Source organism: Orussus abietinus, unplaced genomic scaffold (assembly GCF_000612105.2).
Source record: "Orussus abietinus isolate OABI.00-Male unplaced genomic scaffold, Oabi_2.0 scaffold22, whole genome shotgun sequence".
NCBI classification, from domain to species: Eukaryota; Metazoa; Arthropoda; class Insecta; order Hymenoptera; family Orussidae; genus Orussus; species Orussus abietinus.
The window spans coordinates 1235993-1254086 of NW_019394596.1; the positions used below are offsets into that span (position 1 = coordinate 1235993).

General features: G+C 51.6%; 1 protein-coding gene across 3 annotated transcripts in view; it reads right to left on the reverse strand.

Moving 5' to 3' along the window:
• Positions 1-641: 641 nt before the first annotated feature.
• Positions 642-18094, reverse strand: part of LOC105702077 — a 50296-nt gene continuing 32843 nt past the window's right edge. For 2 of the 3 annotated variants that reach the window (XM_012429345.1, XM_023432842.1), the window contains exons 5-12: positions 8444-8602; positions 8217-8370; positions 7539-7753; positions 6922-7235; positions 4977-6455; positions 4730-4889; positions 4468-4636; positions 642-4332 (exon numbers count right to left, since the gene is read on the reverse strand). In XM_012429345.1, coding sequence (XP_012284768.1) covers positions 4146-4332; positions 4468-4636; positions 4730-4889; positions 4977-6455; positions 6922-7235; positions 7539-7753; positions 8217-8370; positions 8444-8602 — 2837 coding nt within the window. In that variant the 3' untranslated portion in view covers positions 642-4145. The remainder of the gene's footprint in view (positions 4333-4467; positions 4637-4729; positions 4890-4976; positions 6456-6921; positions 7236-7538; positions 7754-8216; positions 8371-8443; positions 8603-18094) is intronic. The other variant, XM_012429346.1, reaches the window with a different exon arrangement.

Here is an 18094-nt window from a genome sequence, read left to right on the forward strand (position 1 = left end):
TATTAAGTATCAAAGATTAAGTAAATACTCGACCTACCTTATTGCTGTATTTACTCTGCTTTATTGCTTCGCTTACCGAAGCCAAGCTGGCGATCGGACAAGCTACTAAAACCGGAGGAGACTAGTTTTCATTCCGTCAGAGTTCCACTCTTGTTCCATGGACTCGAAAGGAGTTTGCAAAATAGTTGAAAATATTTATCGCAACGTGGTACTTATCCGATCGAGTTAATTTCCCGTCGACGAATCTTCACAAGCCACTCCACAGATAGACTTACCCATGCTACGCCACTCTGGGGCCGTATTGGAAAGTGTATGTATACAATTACACAGATTATTGATCTTCTCAATTTCGTGTATATATACATATATTTATTTCTAATTATCTAAATATATATTTTCATATATATTATTTATATACCTTTATCTTAATTCTCGTGTAGAAATAACTCTTTTCATTTATTGTATTTGTATGCTTTATGGAGCACTGCCCATCCAGTTAGCTGTCCTGTCGTTTAGAGAGTCCTTTCCGTGTCTCTTTTAATGGGGATGTAGCAACTTCTTTATAAACGGAGCGTCGCTGTCGGCATACGGTTATATAGCGAAGGAAAATCATAAGTCGCGCAAGAAAAAGAATTATCCTCTATGAAAGGCATTGCATCGTTTAATCTCGCTTAAACTCTATCTTACATACTCTACTAGTAAGCGCAATTTGTTATATTTAGCGAAGAGGAGTGCTACGGGCACTTGCGATTTTCTCGACCTGCGATGCAGTTGATAGGCATCAACTGTGTTGCCTCACTTGACGCCCTTCGTTCATTTTCTTTCTATCTTCAAATCCCGAAACACCTTATCTCCTTTTTACAAACGACGCAGAGGGAAAAAAAACTCCATTAATTAATCCTTCTGCAGCTTTTGTCCCAGCGATTTCCCAACGACTCGCTAGACGTCCTAACAGTAATTCGCAAACTCCGAGGGGGGTTTTCGACGTGCCCTCTCATCTCAAATGACGTCATGTCCGGCTAAATTGATGCTGGCCTTTCCGCACTTTGGCTTGCAAATCGTATCAATGATCGTTACGCAATGGCATTCTTAAATGTCCGCAATCAGACCCCGGAGGGATTAATCTACCGCTACCCTCGAAGTGAAGTACGTAGTAGAATGAACACTTTTTCGTCGCTTTTTTTTTCTTTTTTTTTTCTCGAATAAACGTATTTATTTAACTCCTCATTCATTTAGTCCTTTTAATTAAGGGATAAAATTACGGTAATCGTTTAACAGCAGAGGGCCGTGGAGCACCGCGTAACGAAAATTAATCGGTTTGTCACACTTCTTCCCGACTTTCTCTCGCATTTTGATTAAAACGATCACGAGGTCTTCTGATACTTCGAGCGCGCATCATTAACGTCTAACCTTAACGATTAATTTACGGATACAGATGTCATTCATCCAGCTATGTAAAATGAACCGAGGATATGCATTTTGTGCAATGTTCCCATGTTAACCGTTTTAGGAATACCTTGAATTAATCTCGCCTCCGTAAACGGCTGAAGGGAACTGCGGCGGTGCAATCAGCTGACTCGATGGAATACCACGTTGCACCGGGAAAGAAAGAAGGAAGAATCGTTTTAATGTACAAGGAAATTAATCGTGACCGCCTTTGATTAGCTACATTTATTCGGCATAAGTTTCTCGATCCCATTCCCAGAGAATCGTACTGCGATCTCGGAATAAAACCGCGATATTCCCGTCCTACTGATAGCGCGTCATCATTAAATCTCTTATCGAGTCCGCCGCAGTCCGCTCCAGGAGTTTGCGATTTCCTGGATCTGCATCAATTAACCGTGTTCGCAGGTCTCGAGTATATTCCCATTGACAAATCTTTATAAAAAACTACGTTGTCCCGACTTTTTACACATTTAAAAAGGAATATAAAATTATCTATAAAAGATCATCCGAGCGATAGATGGCTTGGCGGGCGTCGCGCCTGATCTCGGTGTGTCCCTCTCTCGGGATTAGGAAAAGAAACCGCCGAAGCGTCCCGCGCAATTTCCAGAGAACATTTTTCATACAGCACGATTGTGTATCTCGAACCATAAGATACGACTATATCGGGGGATGCGTCCGGTACGGGGGGAAAAAGAAAAAAGAAAAGCAACTATTCTTTCCAGGAGGCTCGCGTCAGAGCATGGACGCTCGACAAGGCGACGTGCCACCTGACCTACGATAATACTAACGCGACCTCTTATCGAATGTATTTAATTAAGTATTACTGATAAGTTAATAAATTAATTATAAAATATATATATATATATTGTATATATATATTAAAGCGCAATAAAAAGATTTTGAAAACGATAGAATGTTTTGGTATCGGGGGGGATTCTCCTTCCGAACGAATTCGCGATTACTCTTTTGTCTCGTTTCTTTTTTTTTTTGTCCGCAGCTATTCCTTTCTCTGTCGCATTCACTCACCGTTCTCTCTCTCTCTCTCTCTTCTCTCTTTCGGTGGACTCACTCTCGATCTCTCACACTCTCGTTCGCCCTTACAGATATAACCTAGGATCTACGTCCAATATATTAGATATTAAATAATAATAAATCATCAATATATTAATTTTAAATAATATAATTTCTAACAAAACCGCCCGCCGCTAACAGTTGTAAATAATCAGAATTAACATCGACGCTCCCTGGGTGTAGAATCCGAATTAGACATAACGTCCGGTACTTCCCGATGATTACTCGAAGTGTCGGTCCATGCACGCGTCTTCCTCGACACGGAGGATAAATACGTAAAAGTGCATCACGAGGGTCCTCGGCCAGGAGGACGCGGCCATTTTGTAGAAGTATTAAAGTCGCGTCCTTCTGGCCTCGTCTCTCTTTCTCTTTCCCTCCCTTATCATCGTACCATTCCGTCGCGATGGTACGCCACACTCGAGATAAGACGTCGGAGTCTTCTCGTCGTTACGTTATTTAAGAATCCTACGAGGAAGTGAAACTGTACAACTGCGCCGTCCCTCCTATCTCTCGCGAATAATGTAAAGTGTAGTAAAGAAATGTGAAATATGTACGTTCATGTATAATCGCGACGCGTTATCGGGCCGAATGTGCGGACGACTTCTGTTCGAGTCTCGCTCGAGGGGAAGCTCTCGACGGGTGGGACACGGGACAATTAGTCGGTGAAGACGGAAACTGAAGAAGAAAAAAAAAATAAAAACAAAGACGTATCTCTCCCTTCCTCGGCGTGCAGAGTCGAAATGCATTCTCTCCGTCCCGGGGGAAAGCGCGAGTTATCCCGAGTTATCGCCGGTTTGTCGCGAGTCATCTCGAGTCGCGGAGCATCCCTCGGACCTCCTGAAAACGGAAGTGCCTGGCGACGCTTATTTCCGGATCCAACACGTCCCTCTGTAATCTTAAACACGTCACACGGTTGTTGGCCCTCACGCAACGCTACTTCGGCTAAAGTGTTCGTCCCTCCTTGCCCTTGTGATCCTCCACTCGAAAACTGCCCGAAGGTTCCCTCCAGCAGGGCAAAGTCAGACAACGAACGACGACCCCCGGGGGGTCGCGGCTCCTAGTTGAAAAATATTCCCTTTAACTTGTAAACGCTATCCTCGCAAAAAATATCGTTACTCTCTCTCTATAAAATCGTCGAACCCTCTAACTCGCTAAGGAACGCCTCTGGCGCGTCTCACGGCACTGGAACTCGCATCGTCGACCGGGATGCGGCGCGTCCGGGTCCACCTAGTCCTCGACAACGTCGAGGTACCCACTACGACCCCCTCGGTCGCGCCGTGGAAGGGATTGCCTTTAGTGTAAAAAATTTAAAAATCAACGTCCCAATCGTGCCTCGGCATCTTTGTATAAGCGCGTCCTGGACGCGAGTTCCGGGTCTCCTCGGTCGCCGGTGATCGCTCCCGACCTAGCCCTCGACCTCGAGTTTAAAGTCTTAGGAAGCAACGTGCTTATTTTAAACCTCGATATAGAATCCGTTCGTCTCGCGCCGCCGTAGTTATTACGGCTAGTCGCGCGCGCCCTGTCTGAAGGGGAACCTGCGCGCAGTTTTGACTCGCGGCCTCTTTCGCAAGGGTTTTGGTGCAATCCCATCGTGGTTCCTAGTCGAGGCTCCTTTAGGCGAGGTCGAGTCATCCGGGGTTCTTGACGAGCTTCTTGCCGCGATAGTCGTAAACGCGCCTGCAAAAGAGTACCATGTCCGAAGGCACCGGTATCGGCGGCTGCCGGTTCTCCCGGGGATAGACCTGCTCTCCCGGCGGGACTATCAATCCGGGACTCTCCAGGCCTTCCTCCGTCCTCCGCAGGTTCTTTCGATATCTGCGGGACAAAAGTATCGGTTTACCGTTAATCGAGAAGGGGTGGCCGGGGGAAAAAGACAAGATCGGCCTATAAGTTCGGTTGAGTTACGAGACAGCCGCTTATAAGCCGCGTGGAAAACTCTCCTGTACCCACCGGCAGTACTCGTTGAACGTCAGGATGTAACACTTATCCTCTATGCAGGCCACGCTGTTAGCGTCGCGGTGGCGGGACGCGAACACCTCGTCCTCCGTGTCGAACTCGGTGCGTCCTTGCTCGGTGTGCTCCGGCCGGTAGTACCACAGCAGCGAGAACATCATCTCTCCTGGATATGGACGCGAGATTGAGGACGATTCAATGTTAAAACTCCAGTTAAATTACGGTTTTTTTTTTTTTTAGGGGGTTTCTTGGAATTTACCGTCGTCCGGGTTCTCCCATAGGGCGGCGATCTTCGCCACGAAGGGCAGATCCGCCTTGCGGGGGCCACTCTTCAGCAACACGCAGTCGAGAGGCCGCAGCACGTCGCCGCTTACGTGCTTCATGCTCGAGTAACACCGACGAATGGCCGACTCCTCGTTCTGAAAGGAAATACAGAGAACGAAACGGTTATACGGACCTCTTAGGAGGTATACTTTGGGTATGACTCGTGGAGAGGGTCTTCTTACGGTCAGGTAAACTTTGGCCTCGTAAGAGTCGCCCTCCCAGCTCCATCCGTTGCTCCATTTCGGCTTGAGGAACGGTTTCCTGACCAGCGTCAAGCTCTCGCTGGCCGCCGCGCTGTCCTCCGCCTTGCCGTTCGCCTTCTTCCCGACGACCTTTTTTGTACTCTTCCTCTTCTTCTTCATCGCCGCCAGCTTCTTCGCCTCCTCGGTCTCGGCCCTCCCCTTCGCCGGAGCCTCGGCCCGCTTCGAGGTCTCCTTAGATTTCGGGTCCTGCACCTTGAGCTGCACCTCCTTCAGCTTCGACTTAACCTCCAGGAGTTTCGTCTTGACCTTCGCCTTCGACTTGGCGTCCTGCGTCTTAGTCCTGGCCTTGGTGTCCGCCTTCCCCTTCGCCTGGTTGACCCTTGCCTCGCCCTTGGCCGGGCCCAGCTTCTCCGCCATGACCTCTTTCACCAGGTCGATCTTCTTGGTGACCTTCTTGATTGTCGACAGCAAATTGACCGGCTGCTTCTTCTTGCTCTTCTTCTTCTCCGGGCGCTCGCCGTTCCTCGACTTCTTGTCCCTCTTCTGCGAGTGCTGCAGACCCCTTTGGATCACCCGGTTGATCGTGTCCATTATGGAGTTCCCGGTGGCGACGGTCTTAGTGGAGCTCGCGGACAGCCCCGTCGAGCTCTGCTTAGGGTGTTTCGGCTTCTTCGTGGGCGCCTCGCAAGGGCTCCCACCCTCCGCTTTGCGCTTCTGGCCCTGCAGGTCCTTCTTCGTGGGCTTCTTCTTCGACGAGGGAGCCTCGCTCTCGACTTCCACGGGGTCTGGCGAGGCCACCGTCAACGTGACCGACCTGGGGATCGTGTCGTTCGGGCCGACCATCTCTCTCGCCGACCCCACCGACAAGGTCCTCTTGTTGACCTTCCGCTTCTTCTTGTTGTCCGAGAGGCTGTCCAGGGAGAGCTTCCTCTTGGCCACCTTCTGGCACTTCGGGGCCTCCTCCAACGGCCTGACCGGGTCCTCCGTGATCTCCTTCTCCTCTACGGTCTCTTGCACGGTCGGCTCGTAGTCGGGCTTCTTCCAGTTCTCGCTCTCTATGGCCCCGTCTTTCAGCTCCTCCTTCACCCCCGCGTCGGCCTCCAGCTTGTCGTCGATCATCAGGATCCCGGAGTCCTTGTCGATCTCCAGGATCGCCATCTGGCCCTCCTTCATGCACTGCTCGCACTTCAGGATCTCGCACTTGTAACCCGACTCGCACTTTACGTCGCAGTTCGCCCCGGCGCACGGCAGGTTCTCCCCGACCTCCACCCTGCACGACTCGCACTTCACGTTGTTGTTCTCCAGCTTGAAGTTGTGGAGCTTGTTCCCCGGACAGCTCGCCACCGTCAGCTTATCCGTGGGCGGCATACTCTCCAGTTTGACGCCGCAGCTCGACGTACTCGCATGCTTCTGGCAGCCGCACTCCCGCAGTTTGTCCTCCTGACAGTTCTTCTCGTTCTGCAAGTACGTAGGCCGACTTGCCTTAGAGATAGAAGTTACGGGATTCCCTTTCCCTCCCTGTTCCCTGAATTAAGCTCGATTCACCCTATCCGACGCGTACCGGCACCGGCACGTCCCGCTCCATACAAAACCCAACATACACTTAGAAGATATTTGCAATTACGTAATACCTCGATGCAATCGTCGTTTTTAAATTTTTCTTCTCTTTGCAATAAATATAATTATCACCCCTAGAACGAACGACGGCGAAATGCACTTTGTCGTTCCTGCAAAGTGGATCTTGCAATCGTAGATACGTAATTTTTTTTCCCGTTGTCGATATAACAAAAATCGGTTCCTAGGAGCATGCGAAATTTCTCGTTACGACCGTTGAATTGTTGTTTTTTTTTTTTTCCCCCGTTGCGAACAGCGTGAATCGACCTTTATCACGCGCCCACCGTATTGATAAGCCTTGAGCGCATACCTTGGTCCTGCACTCCGGATTCTGGGGACAGCCGACGAGATTATGCACCGCCGGCATCTGAGGTTGGTTCTGATTGAGATTGCGGTGGGTGTTGAGTTGGACGCGATCCGTGTCCCAGGCGTTGGCACCATGAGGAGGCGCTAGCCCGGCTAGCCCCCTCGCTGGCGAGGGCGGCCCTACCAAAGCGCTGGGTGGCAATGACAGACCGGGCCCCGATACCACTGGCGCTCCCTTACCATTACCAATAAGGGGCCCAGTATCCACGTTTTTTGGACACGACTGCATCGGGCACGGACAGCCCTGGAAAGCTGCGTCTGCAATCATCCCCGCGGACCTCTTCATCACCGGGCATACCTTCGACCGAAATTCGCCCTGCCCTTCCCCTCATTATCTGCCACGTGGTACACCCTCTTCAAACGTGCGCGAATCTAATCGTTAAACGTACTCGCCAGGGCGTACGTCGAGGAACACCCTCGACCTGGCCAAATTCTCTACGACTCGGTGAAATTGGATTTTTTTTTTTTCCCCCGGTTTTTCTGTGGCGATCTGTACCACCGCTGCCCAGGTGTACCACCAGGTGATCTTATTCGATCGCAACGGGAGAAATTCATACTTACGGTCTACGAACGGTCTTCCTTGGGCGTGCAGGTACGCCGGATTGGGCGGGGGCGGTGGAGGCGGTGGTGGAGGCGGATAGCCCCCGTAATAAGGAGGCGGCGGATATTCCGCAGGTGGCGGAGGTGGCTGATAGTCGACGACTCCAGGACCGCCGCCGGTACCGGCGCCCCCAGGACCCCCGCCTCCGCCGGACTCCTGGTATCCATAATACTGCCTGAAAATGGAAGCCTCTCGTCAGTCTCCCTCTTCCATCTCCTCATAAACCTTTTTTCCCTCCCCGCGGAGGAATTTCCGAAATCGAGCCCAGAGGTCAACCGACCTATACCCGTTCGTTCTCCATCGACGCCATATTCGTGCCGCGCTTATCACTACCGAGCCAGATAAAATTGCTGAATAGATTTCAATGGACGAGTTAACCCATTTCAATCCCCGGCTCTGGCCGGCCAGCGGCGGGGCACGCTGCGACTGAAATGTGCAAACTCTTCCATTGATGCCTTTTTAACACTTTTTCCTTTTTTCAACCACGCGTGAATTAGGGCGACACGAATATAGAGCGCATCTGCATAAACGGGATATTTCGAGGTCTCCTTCGGAGATTTATATATATATATTTTTTTTTTCTTATATTTTTCTGGACCATTTTCACCCTCGAAGGAAGGGTTTTCGTTGCCACCCACCTTCTGTAGGTCGGCGCGTATTTGTAGTAAGGCGGAGGGTGTTGATGGGGGTGAGAGTAGGTCGGCGGGTAGCACAGCTCTTGGTACTGGGGTGGCGTACCATAATACTGAGGGCAATACGCTCTGTAGAAACCCCCGCCACCTGAAAGCATAGCTGATTATAGGAATCGGTAATACATCGGTCCTCTTCTTGTCTCCGGGGCTTGAAAAAATAAAGAAGGAATTACCGGTACTGCTGGTGCCCCCGGAGGTGGTGGAGGTTGCGACTAGGTCGTCGGACCCCTCGGAGTTCTGGGGAGGAGTCGGGGTCGGTTCCGGAGGGGGCCCCTTCACCGGAGGTAGCGTAGGAGGATGCTGTATCAGTGGTCCAGCCGGCTGATAGTATCCTGGAATCAGAAAAAAAAAGAAAAAAATGAAATAGAGAAACTCGTAAATCCTACCCTGATAGTCGCGAGGAAATTCCCTACATATATTAGGGAGACGTAAAGAACACCTTTTAAGGGGGCCGAAGGAAACGGCTCAACTCCGGAGCCAGGCCTTCGATCAGAGTAAAAAAGGGTGGAAGTCGTCCGTCCACCTCCTGGGAACAAGATCTACTAGGTGGTACCTTGCTAATATTATTAATGACAAAGAAGTAAAACGGCAGGGGGTGAGCAGTCGCGAAGGTTCGCCGGATGGAAGAAAAAGTGGACGATAATACCTGCGGCGCCCATCCAACAATGAATCCATATCTAGCTCCCATTCGCGGGGTTTTCTTTTCTCTTTAAAGAAAAAGAGACCGCTCGGCTTCCTCCGGACAAAGACGGGAATAGTTAAGGGGAGTTTGCCGCGGACTCGGACGAGCCGTGTTTCCCTAAGATGGCGCATCGTCCGCGCACCCTGTCCGCGCAGTTCGGCACACATTTGGAAGTAGGACTTTTCCTTTCAGAAAAACTCGACGAGGGAGGCCGCGAGGAGGGATTTCTTGGCTTCTGTAGATTGGGTAAGACCTGGAGCTGGGAGTTCCTGGTTTCGGTCCCTGACCCGATCGGAAGGGAGTTCAATCGACGGGGACTGACGTCAGTGCTATCGGAGGTGAACGCCTCGCGATTTTCGTGGGTCCTCGTCGACGCGTCTCCCTCCGGCCGGGCGGAGCCTCTCTTCTCGGCCTCTCCTCTTCCTCTAATTATCCCTTAGACGGTCCTCCTCCTCTGGCCCTCATTTGGACTCGTCGATCCGGCCAAAGGCACTCGACGGATGCGAGGCAAACATTTTTCCCGCTGATAAGCCCTCGGGTTTGCTCATATCAGGAGCTGGCGCAGCAGAGAAATTCTCCTGGGGATGACGAGACATATCGCGCGTCTCGTCTGCACCTTCGTTTTAAATGGACTTTAAGTACTTCCAGTACTTAAAACACCCCTTCGTATTAAGATTCCCACATTCGATCCCTTAGGGAAAATAATCCGTTTAACTACGGAATTTACCGTCAAATATGGTTAACTGGTTAAGGGAGGCAATTGTACTCTGATATCTACGGTCTTGCGGTATTTACTTTTCTTTCCCCTCCCCCTTCGAGGGACACACCGATACGTTCACAATCTGAACGTCGAACGGCCGAAATCATTATTCCCGCCGGGTCGTAGTCCGACATAAATTTTCGCGGAACCGCGGCGGTTCCGATCAAAGGGATTCTCCGGTGCCATTCCGCTTTACCCCGCGCTCTTAACCTTTCCATGGCCGCTTCATCGCGGCGCGCGTATTTATACCCGCCGCGGTCCAGGGCGAAGCGATTCGCGCGGTGCCGCGGACGCGAGTGCGCCGGCGCGGCGCGCGACGCCGGTTTTACGCGGCCGGGTTACCTCGCGGCCGCTAAATCACGCGCGATGATTGGCCGAGGGATATTTACGACCGACCAATCGGGACGGCGGGCACCTACGCCTCGTCTCTCTCCCTCCGCCTCGGGGGCCGATCTTCTATCCCTCTCGCGCGGGCCGCCGAGGTGAGCACTCGTGCCTCCGCTTAAAGGCGCATAAAGGAAGGACGCGCGAGACGGAGGGAGAGAGACGACGCGACCGGCCCCCCCGCACGCTAGAGAGAGACAGAGAGCCCTCAAAGGAGAGTTATGAGAACGCGACTCGGAAAAAAAAGAACTAGATAATACTTCCGGGAGTTATCAGCTCCCCGGGAATATTGGAATACCGAAATACCGCGGGATATCTTTAGGTTAGGTTAACCCCCGACTGTCGCCCTGGGTACGATATACCCGAGATGTTCCTACAATTTTCCGCGATTTTTTTCTTCTTCGAGGGGAGAAAGAGGAGCTTCACTCGAAAACAAGGCGTAGAGTATTGTACCCCGAGAAGAGGAGATAATTTCCTAGGGGAGGAGATAACGTTCCGGCGGGATGTAATCTCGAGCTGGAACGCGGAAAATATACCCAGAGAGGAGGCTACGCCGTCGTGGACGATAATGTCGCCGATAAGGAAGGGATCGGATCCGTCCTCGTCCCCGAAGGAAACAACGCGCGGCCTCGCCGCGGCTGTTCGAAAGTCGCGCTCGCGCGAGTCAGGAATTAAAACCGCGGCCGATAGAGCCGCGAGGAATAAAGATACATCGACACCGAGGGATTTGCCGTTACTAGGCCAGGCTCTCTGCGTTCTGTTTCACCGCTAGGCCGGCCGAGCCGACTGCTCGTGCCCGATACCGAGTCGAGTCGAGCCGCGCACTCGTTACCCCGAGGTCTTCCTTTTCTTTTTTTTTTCCTTCTTTTCCTCCTTTTTTCCCCTTTTGGCCCGGCTTCGTTACACCTCGCGCCCTCCTAACGATGCCCGACGATCACGGGGGACGGTCTCCGTCTCCCTTATTTCCTAGATTATTCCATGGATCTATGAAATAGGGATGGAGGCTGCCGCCGAGCGGGCGACGCTCTAGGCGCAGGGGTGGCGGCCATCTTGTTTTCTCGGCGCTCTCCCGGCTTAGGACGATTTAGAAAGAAATAGACAGTAATCCCTAATGACAGTCGGGTTTTCCAGGCCTTTAATCCGAGAGGTCTAGTTTATGAAGCTCTTCTCCGAACTGGGGGTAATCGAATCGTTTCAAACTTTACAACGTGAATACGAAAGACCACGAGGAAGGTCCTGACGCCCATGAGATTTCATTTTTCCCTGGATTGCTATCTCGCGAAAGGTATCGGAGTTCTTTCCCTGATCTCGATTTATTTACCCGCAGGTGTCGAGGTGCACCTACAGCCCGGAGACGAGGGAGCCGCTGTGGTCGGATTTTCGGGGGACGTGGGCTCGCGATGGGACGCTCGGGGGACGTCCATGGGACGTCAATGGGATGTCCATGGGGGATACTCACGGTCCCCGGAATCCCGTTGCTCGCACGGACTCGACGGCCCTCGGATTCCAGGGCGGACGACAGCTCTCGCACGCGCCTCGGGGATTACGAGCGGGCAAATCTCGCCGATTAAGGTTACCCCCGGCTGCCGGTCATAACGCCGATCCCGCAAACCCATGTTATTATTAACCCCCGTCTCCCCCCCAGATGCGACTCTCCTCTCCTCCACCGGGCCTGGCGACCTCGATCGCGTTTACGACCTCTGCAGGAGGAGAAACGCTTCCGCGTCATCCCTGTTCGCTCGACACCCCTTGTGACCCCCCTCGGGGATTTCACCCACCCCCGAATGGGCGCCTCCACCCGTTACAGCCTCCACGTTACAACGAAGAGTACGCCCGCCACCTTCGCTTAAGCGGATAAACATTCACGCACTCTCGTTACGTAGACGCGTACGCGCGGGTGCAGCGCCCACGCACTCGTTCTCCGCGCCTCCGCTAATTGGACCTTGACTTACACGGTCCTATCCCCGACACCGATTCCATACACCTACGGATCGGCTCGAAAATGCGATAACTCGAGGAATGTCACGGTAGAATAATAATAACGTCCTTGCGAGATCGCGGACCGATTTTTCTACTCCCGTGCACGTGGTCCGGATTCTCGTAGACTCGGGCTCAAAGTTTGGCCAGATTTGGCGCTATCGATCCTTATTCGAGGTTTAGGATCGACTTGGGTCGACGAATTAACGGCGTCGGTGTAAACGAGACCCGCGACCGCAGTCCGCGACGCTCGTCGCGTCGTCGCCGCGGTCTTGTCAGGGTCCATCGGAAATCACCGCAAATCCGATAATCGAAGGCCGCAACGAGGATCGATTCCTTACCGAAATCCCCGCGACGCGTCGTATTTCCCACGCGTTCGATTATCCAAATGTTAATGTCTATAGATAAATTTGCGGTGGTATTATCTTCAATTTTATTACCGTGGGTCTGTTCGAACAATGTCTCGGACTATGGTACGGAAATTTTCAAGATCGGGGAAATTTGTGGAAATTTGGGAAATGTACGAGTTCCAAGTGATAAGCACTTGCACGGTATAGATAAGCTTGCGGTGGTATTATCTTCAATTTTATTACCGTGGGTCTGTCGAACAATGTCTCGGACTATGGTACGGAAATTTTCAAGATCGGGGAAATTTGTGTAAATTTGGGAAATGTACGAGTTCCAAGTGATAAGCACCTGCACGGAGCGTATCGATTGTAGCGGGCATATGGAACGGAAGGAAGGGAGGAAAGAGAGGGTGGATTCACCGTATTTGTATATAGGGGAAATGCGCAACCCCTTGTGACGCACCGGACGTCGCCGCGAGAAAAATGGGTTAATCGAGTACGCCCCCGACTTTTACGGGGGCGTTTTGAATTTTGACGACGCGGACTACTCTCTCCCCCGACCCCCTCGGACCGCCGCTCGCCCCTCGATGGGGGTTTTACGACACGCATTAACCCATTGTTACAAGCCACGTAGCCGCGTTTCCATTACACTAAATGCATTACCCACGGACCTCCGCGTAATCCCGACCGCGGGAAAAACGGGACGCGGCCGGCATCTCCTGACGGAGGTGTAAACATGTAAACACTCTACAGGTGTTTTCCGCCAGGTAACGAGTTAAGAGTAATCACGACCGGCGTGTTTAACGATCCGGCCGCGAGTACCGCGGGAAAGGAGAAGCTGACAATTAAAAATTAACTAGTAAATATCCGCGAGTCGGAAGACTCGCGGTAGAGAGGGACATGTCAAGGGGTAGAAACGGGGAGGGATGAGAAAAATCGGAAAACCTGCCGAACAGAAAATCATACGGGAAGTGGGAAGAGGAAAGAAAATGCGAAGAAACGTGCGGGGATAATTATGGACGGTGCGGAACCGATACTCTATTGAGCGTCAAGACCAAAACCGAGGAGGCAAGACCAAGACCGATTTTGCTCGTCAACGGAGGCGGGGGCGGGAAGGAGGGGGATTTCCGAAGGAGCCGACGGGGTGGCGCTCGAAAAGGCGCGCACTAAAAATACAAATTCTATTCCGAGGTGCAGGCGGAAGGTCAAGGCAAGCTAGATATGGGTCCGGGTCGGGTGCTCGAGGAAACGCGCGTGTCTTTTCCGACCTCGAGGAGGGACTTTTCGAGCCGGTCCCCGCTCGGTCGAATTCGCTCGCTCGCTCGCTAGCTCTCGCCCTCTCTCACTCGCGCGAGAGGGAGCCAACTCGCTCGCCCGGTCGAGCTACTTAGGAGAGCGAGCGTCCTTCGCCGCTCGTTTGTAAAGCGGACCAAAGTCACTCGCGGACCGATTCGCGCTGGACCGATGGCCATCCTCTCCTCTCGGTCTCTCCTCACGGACGAGATTCCCAATACGCGGGAAAGAGAGCGAATCTACCGAGGCGAGCGCGCCGTCGAGAGCGAAAAATCGACCTCGCGATACCGACTGCCTCGTCGAAACTTCGAGCCCCGTCCGACCTCGACGAGATTTTCCTGAAGTAGGGTCGCGACGAGTAGAGCATTTCAATTCGAATTGAATGAATTAAAGTCGAATTTTCGAATGTCTCGAATACCAATCGAGGGGTTATTCCTTGACTCGACTCGTCTCACTCGCCATGCCGAACGTCTGAGACTCGAATCTTCGACTCTACTTGGCAATGTTCGAGAATTCGAGCAACTCGAGTCGAGAGGGTATTCGACTCGTCGCGACGCTATTCGCCGAGGGCGTCGGGTCGATCCGGGCCTCACCTCTCCGGGGGGCGCCGAACACTCCGGGCGTCCGCACCTGAAGTCGCGAAAGAGTCGCACGGCTCGACACCACTCGTAAAGTTTGCTACTTTCTCTAGTGAAATGCCAACGGGTTAGGAGCTGCTCTCGGTGGAGAGATCGCCTCGCGTGCGAGAGACTTCTCGCGGCGTCGATCCGTCCGAGGGACTTTAAGATTTCGGGTCTTCCTTTCTCCCCTTTACCATAGTCCGCAAAAAAAAAAAAAGAAAAAAAAATGATTAATATTCAATCCCGGGCTCAACATTGAAATGGGAGGGAAAAATTCCCGACTTCGTGACCGCAAATCGACGCATGTCCTCGCAACTGCAAATCGATGCATGCCCCCGCAGTAAAAAAGAAGTCGATGCATGCCCTTGTAAGAAAAAAAATTAATATTCAACCGCGGAGTTCAAGATCGAAACGCGAGAAAAGAAATTCCGAATTTCGCGACTGAAAATCAATGCATGTCCTCGCAATTGCAGATCCGTGCATGCCCTCGCGAATCCTCGCTAATATGGCCCCGATAATCAGACACGCGTAGACGTTTACACCGATATGGTTAGTTAAACAGTAGCTTTCATAAGACTCGAAAGAAACGAGGCATCCAAAGTCGTTGCGAAACTCATGGTCGATTATGATTCCCGTCGCATGAACCTCGACGACGCCGATCGGAAGTCCTGGTTTATTTCGATAAGTTCCCAGAGGGAATCGGCCGTAGGGGTAGGTCAGTGTTGTGTTGATTATGAATTAATAAACGACTTCGACCCCAGGATGGGAGTTTTACGGTTAGCGATTAACCAACGGTCCCTTAGTGGAGGGTAATTGCAAGGAGTCTCGTTAACGCCGCAGCGGAACCTAAGGAACTTCCGATTCCAGGGTCAAGTGATTCATGAAATCATAAGAACGTCATAAAATCGGCATTAAAGTGCAACCAGGGTAAATTCGCGTGGGAGAGGGGGTTAACGTTAACCCTCCGCGGTTTTACGGCGAGCCGGATGCGGCGATTACGGCGACTCGGAACCGCGGACGGTATAATCGCGTGTTTCCGGTTTCGTGGGAACTTCCCGATACACTCCTTATCGCGGCGGTGGATACGTCCGGGGACGTCGCCGAGAGCAAAGGGTCGGCACTCGGTGCAGAGTGCAATTCGTCCCTCGTCAGATGCAACTGCATCTCGGGCGGGCTCGTCTAACGCACTCCCGCGAGTTGAACTTTACCCTACGCTAAATCGAATCCGAAAGTGGGTTTATATCTGGCATTTATCGGGCGATATTTCTCTCCCTCCCACGCTCGGGAATCGCCGCCAAACACCGAACCCGGGGAAATGGCTTCCTCCCGAAGGGAGCGGAGTCGACGTGCGAGGTCGAGAATGGCGATACTCAAAGTGTAATGGTACACTGAGAAAAACAAAAAAAAATAAATTCATCAATTTACTCGAGCCCGAGTCAAATTTTTATGGATGAAGAAAATATTTCTTCGGCACGATGACGATTTTATTCCCAGGGTAGATGCCACTAAAACGCGTTCTCTTATTTTCCCCTTAAAGTCCAAATACATGTCCACGGATGCACTTAGAAGGAATTGGAAGGATCCTTTTCTTTTTTTCATTTTTCTTCGTTTCAGGCCAAAATTAGGATCGAGCGCAGCAGGCTAGGGATATATGCTAGCGATAGCGGATGATCGATCCATCGATCGATTTAGTATTCGGTACATTAGAAGCGATTACTCCTATCGGACGACGATTGTTCCCAGGTCTCGCCTCCTCTCTACCGATTCTCCTCCGCACTTTCGAGCCGCACTTTGCGAGGGCCCTCGAATCGGACAAGCTGGAAGAACCGGCTGGTGCACACGTGCATTAACTCGATAACGCGAGTGCAGCCCGGGTGAGAGGATATGCGGCTTTTATTGCGGGAGGCAATTAAAATTCGCCGTCGTGGAGCCATCGGCGACAAAACGAGGGGTCACCGCTCACGACTAGTTGCGATATTAACCCAAAGCCTTCGCCAACTCGCGACGCGCATTAAATTGACTACTCGAATTATAAAAACAAAAACGAAAGAAAAAAAAAAACTACTGGAATATCAAAATCCCCCCAAAAGTAATAATAAGAAAATAAAACAAATGACCATATCACGGATCATTAAAATGGAGCACTCTCGTCGTGAAGTGCCGCCAACCCTTGAGGGTCATTCCATACGTCAAAACGTGAAAGTATATATATATAAAAAAAAAAGAAAAGCAATTTATTTATCCCGGGCTAGAACCAAGGGAACGTTATCTTTTAAAAATGAAATCTCACGAGCGTCGCGTTCCTCCTCAGGGATTTCATAATCACGCGCAAGCTTCAAATGACTCGGTGCGCCCGATTTGGAGAAAAGTCATACAATTATTTTCACGTTTCATGTATAGAGTAACAACTCATTGCCACCTTAACGAGATCGAGGCCCGATGGAGAAATCGGCTTCGACCGGGGACCGAATCCGCGGGATTTTTGCATAATCTCCCGGATGCAGGTCTCGAAGGGGGATTTCATTTTACCGCCGAGTAGGGATACGAGGGGCAACCCGGGCTTCGAAAAATGAGAACGTCCTCGTAAGAGCGCGGCTAATTTGCCGGGAGGCGGAAAACGATCGGCCCCCGCCGAGGCACGAAAGGCCCGAGGATGGAAATGCGGATCGGTCGCGGATATTGCCGGCTGGTTCTCCGCGTCGACGAGAAAGTGGCCAGAGCTCGACGGGCCACTTTCTTTCCCCGTGATTGGCGGGGCTTTCTTTGCGAGCTCGCCACGAGAGATCGGCGACGACTGTTCTTGTACGTACCGAATGCGTCGCCGTGGCGAAATACGAGAAAAGGCAACGGATCGTCGGGAATTAATTCCTACCCGCGGAAAGAAAATTCGGTTCGTCGGGGGAGAAAAAAATAATAATAATAATTGAAATGCCGCAAGGTGCTTCACTTATGAGAAAATCGAGTGAATCGAAATTTCGGGTCGACCGAACTCGTTAATAACCGTAATCAACGGTCGGGTCAGGATTTTATAGGTTAGGTTTGTAAGCAAATCTTTCTCCCCGCGACTTTTTCCCCCGCAGGGACGTATTCGGGGGCTAATTGGGGGAGAGGAAAAAAAATGAGAACGGACAGGTACATAGCCGCCGGCCGGCCGAATTTCGGGAAACACCGGGAGAGATAAGGTAATTCGATTTTACGCGGGGTTACGTTCTACGAGAGATTTCGCCGGGCGCGGAAACGGCTTCCCGGGAAACGCGAGAGGCAGGGATGTGGCGCAACGCACGGCGGAGTGCTCTGTAATTTGGCCGCGTTTGGAGGTAAAGACCTGTTAAACGCCGTCTCGGATCGCGACGTCGTGCGCCGGCAAAGCGGTCCCGGAGGTCTCGCCGAGAAAGAGGGAGAGAGAGAGAACGAAACGTGCGAGATCGATAGATCTCGCCGAGGTGTACCGTTTCTGGACCGACTTCGAGGTGACCCGAAAGCGCTCGCCCACGTGGCTCCGGAGTTCCGCGAAGGTTGGAAACCTCCACGGAGATGCGTCGAAGACAATGAAAAAGCCATGCGACAGATCCGCGAGAGAGACCCCAAGAAATGAATGAGAATAATAAAATCCCGCAAATTGATATCGGGGATTATTGTAACGCGTAATTACAGCGACGAGAGGGTTTCCTTATGCCAAATTATACACGATAAGTAGATCTGTCGAATGAAATTATTCGAGCGTAGGAATTATCCGAAATAATGACGCTACCGCTGGAAAC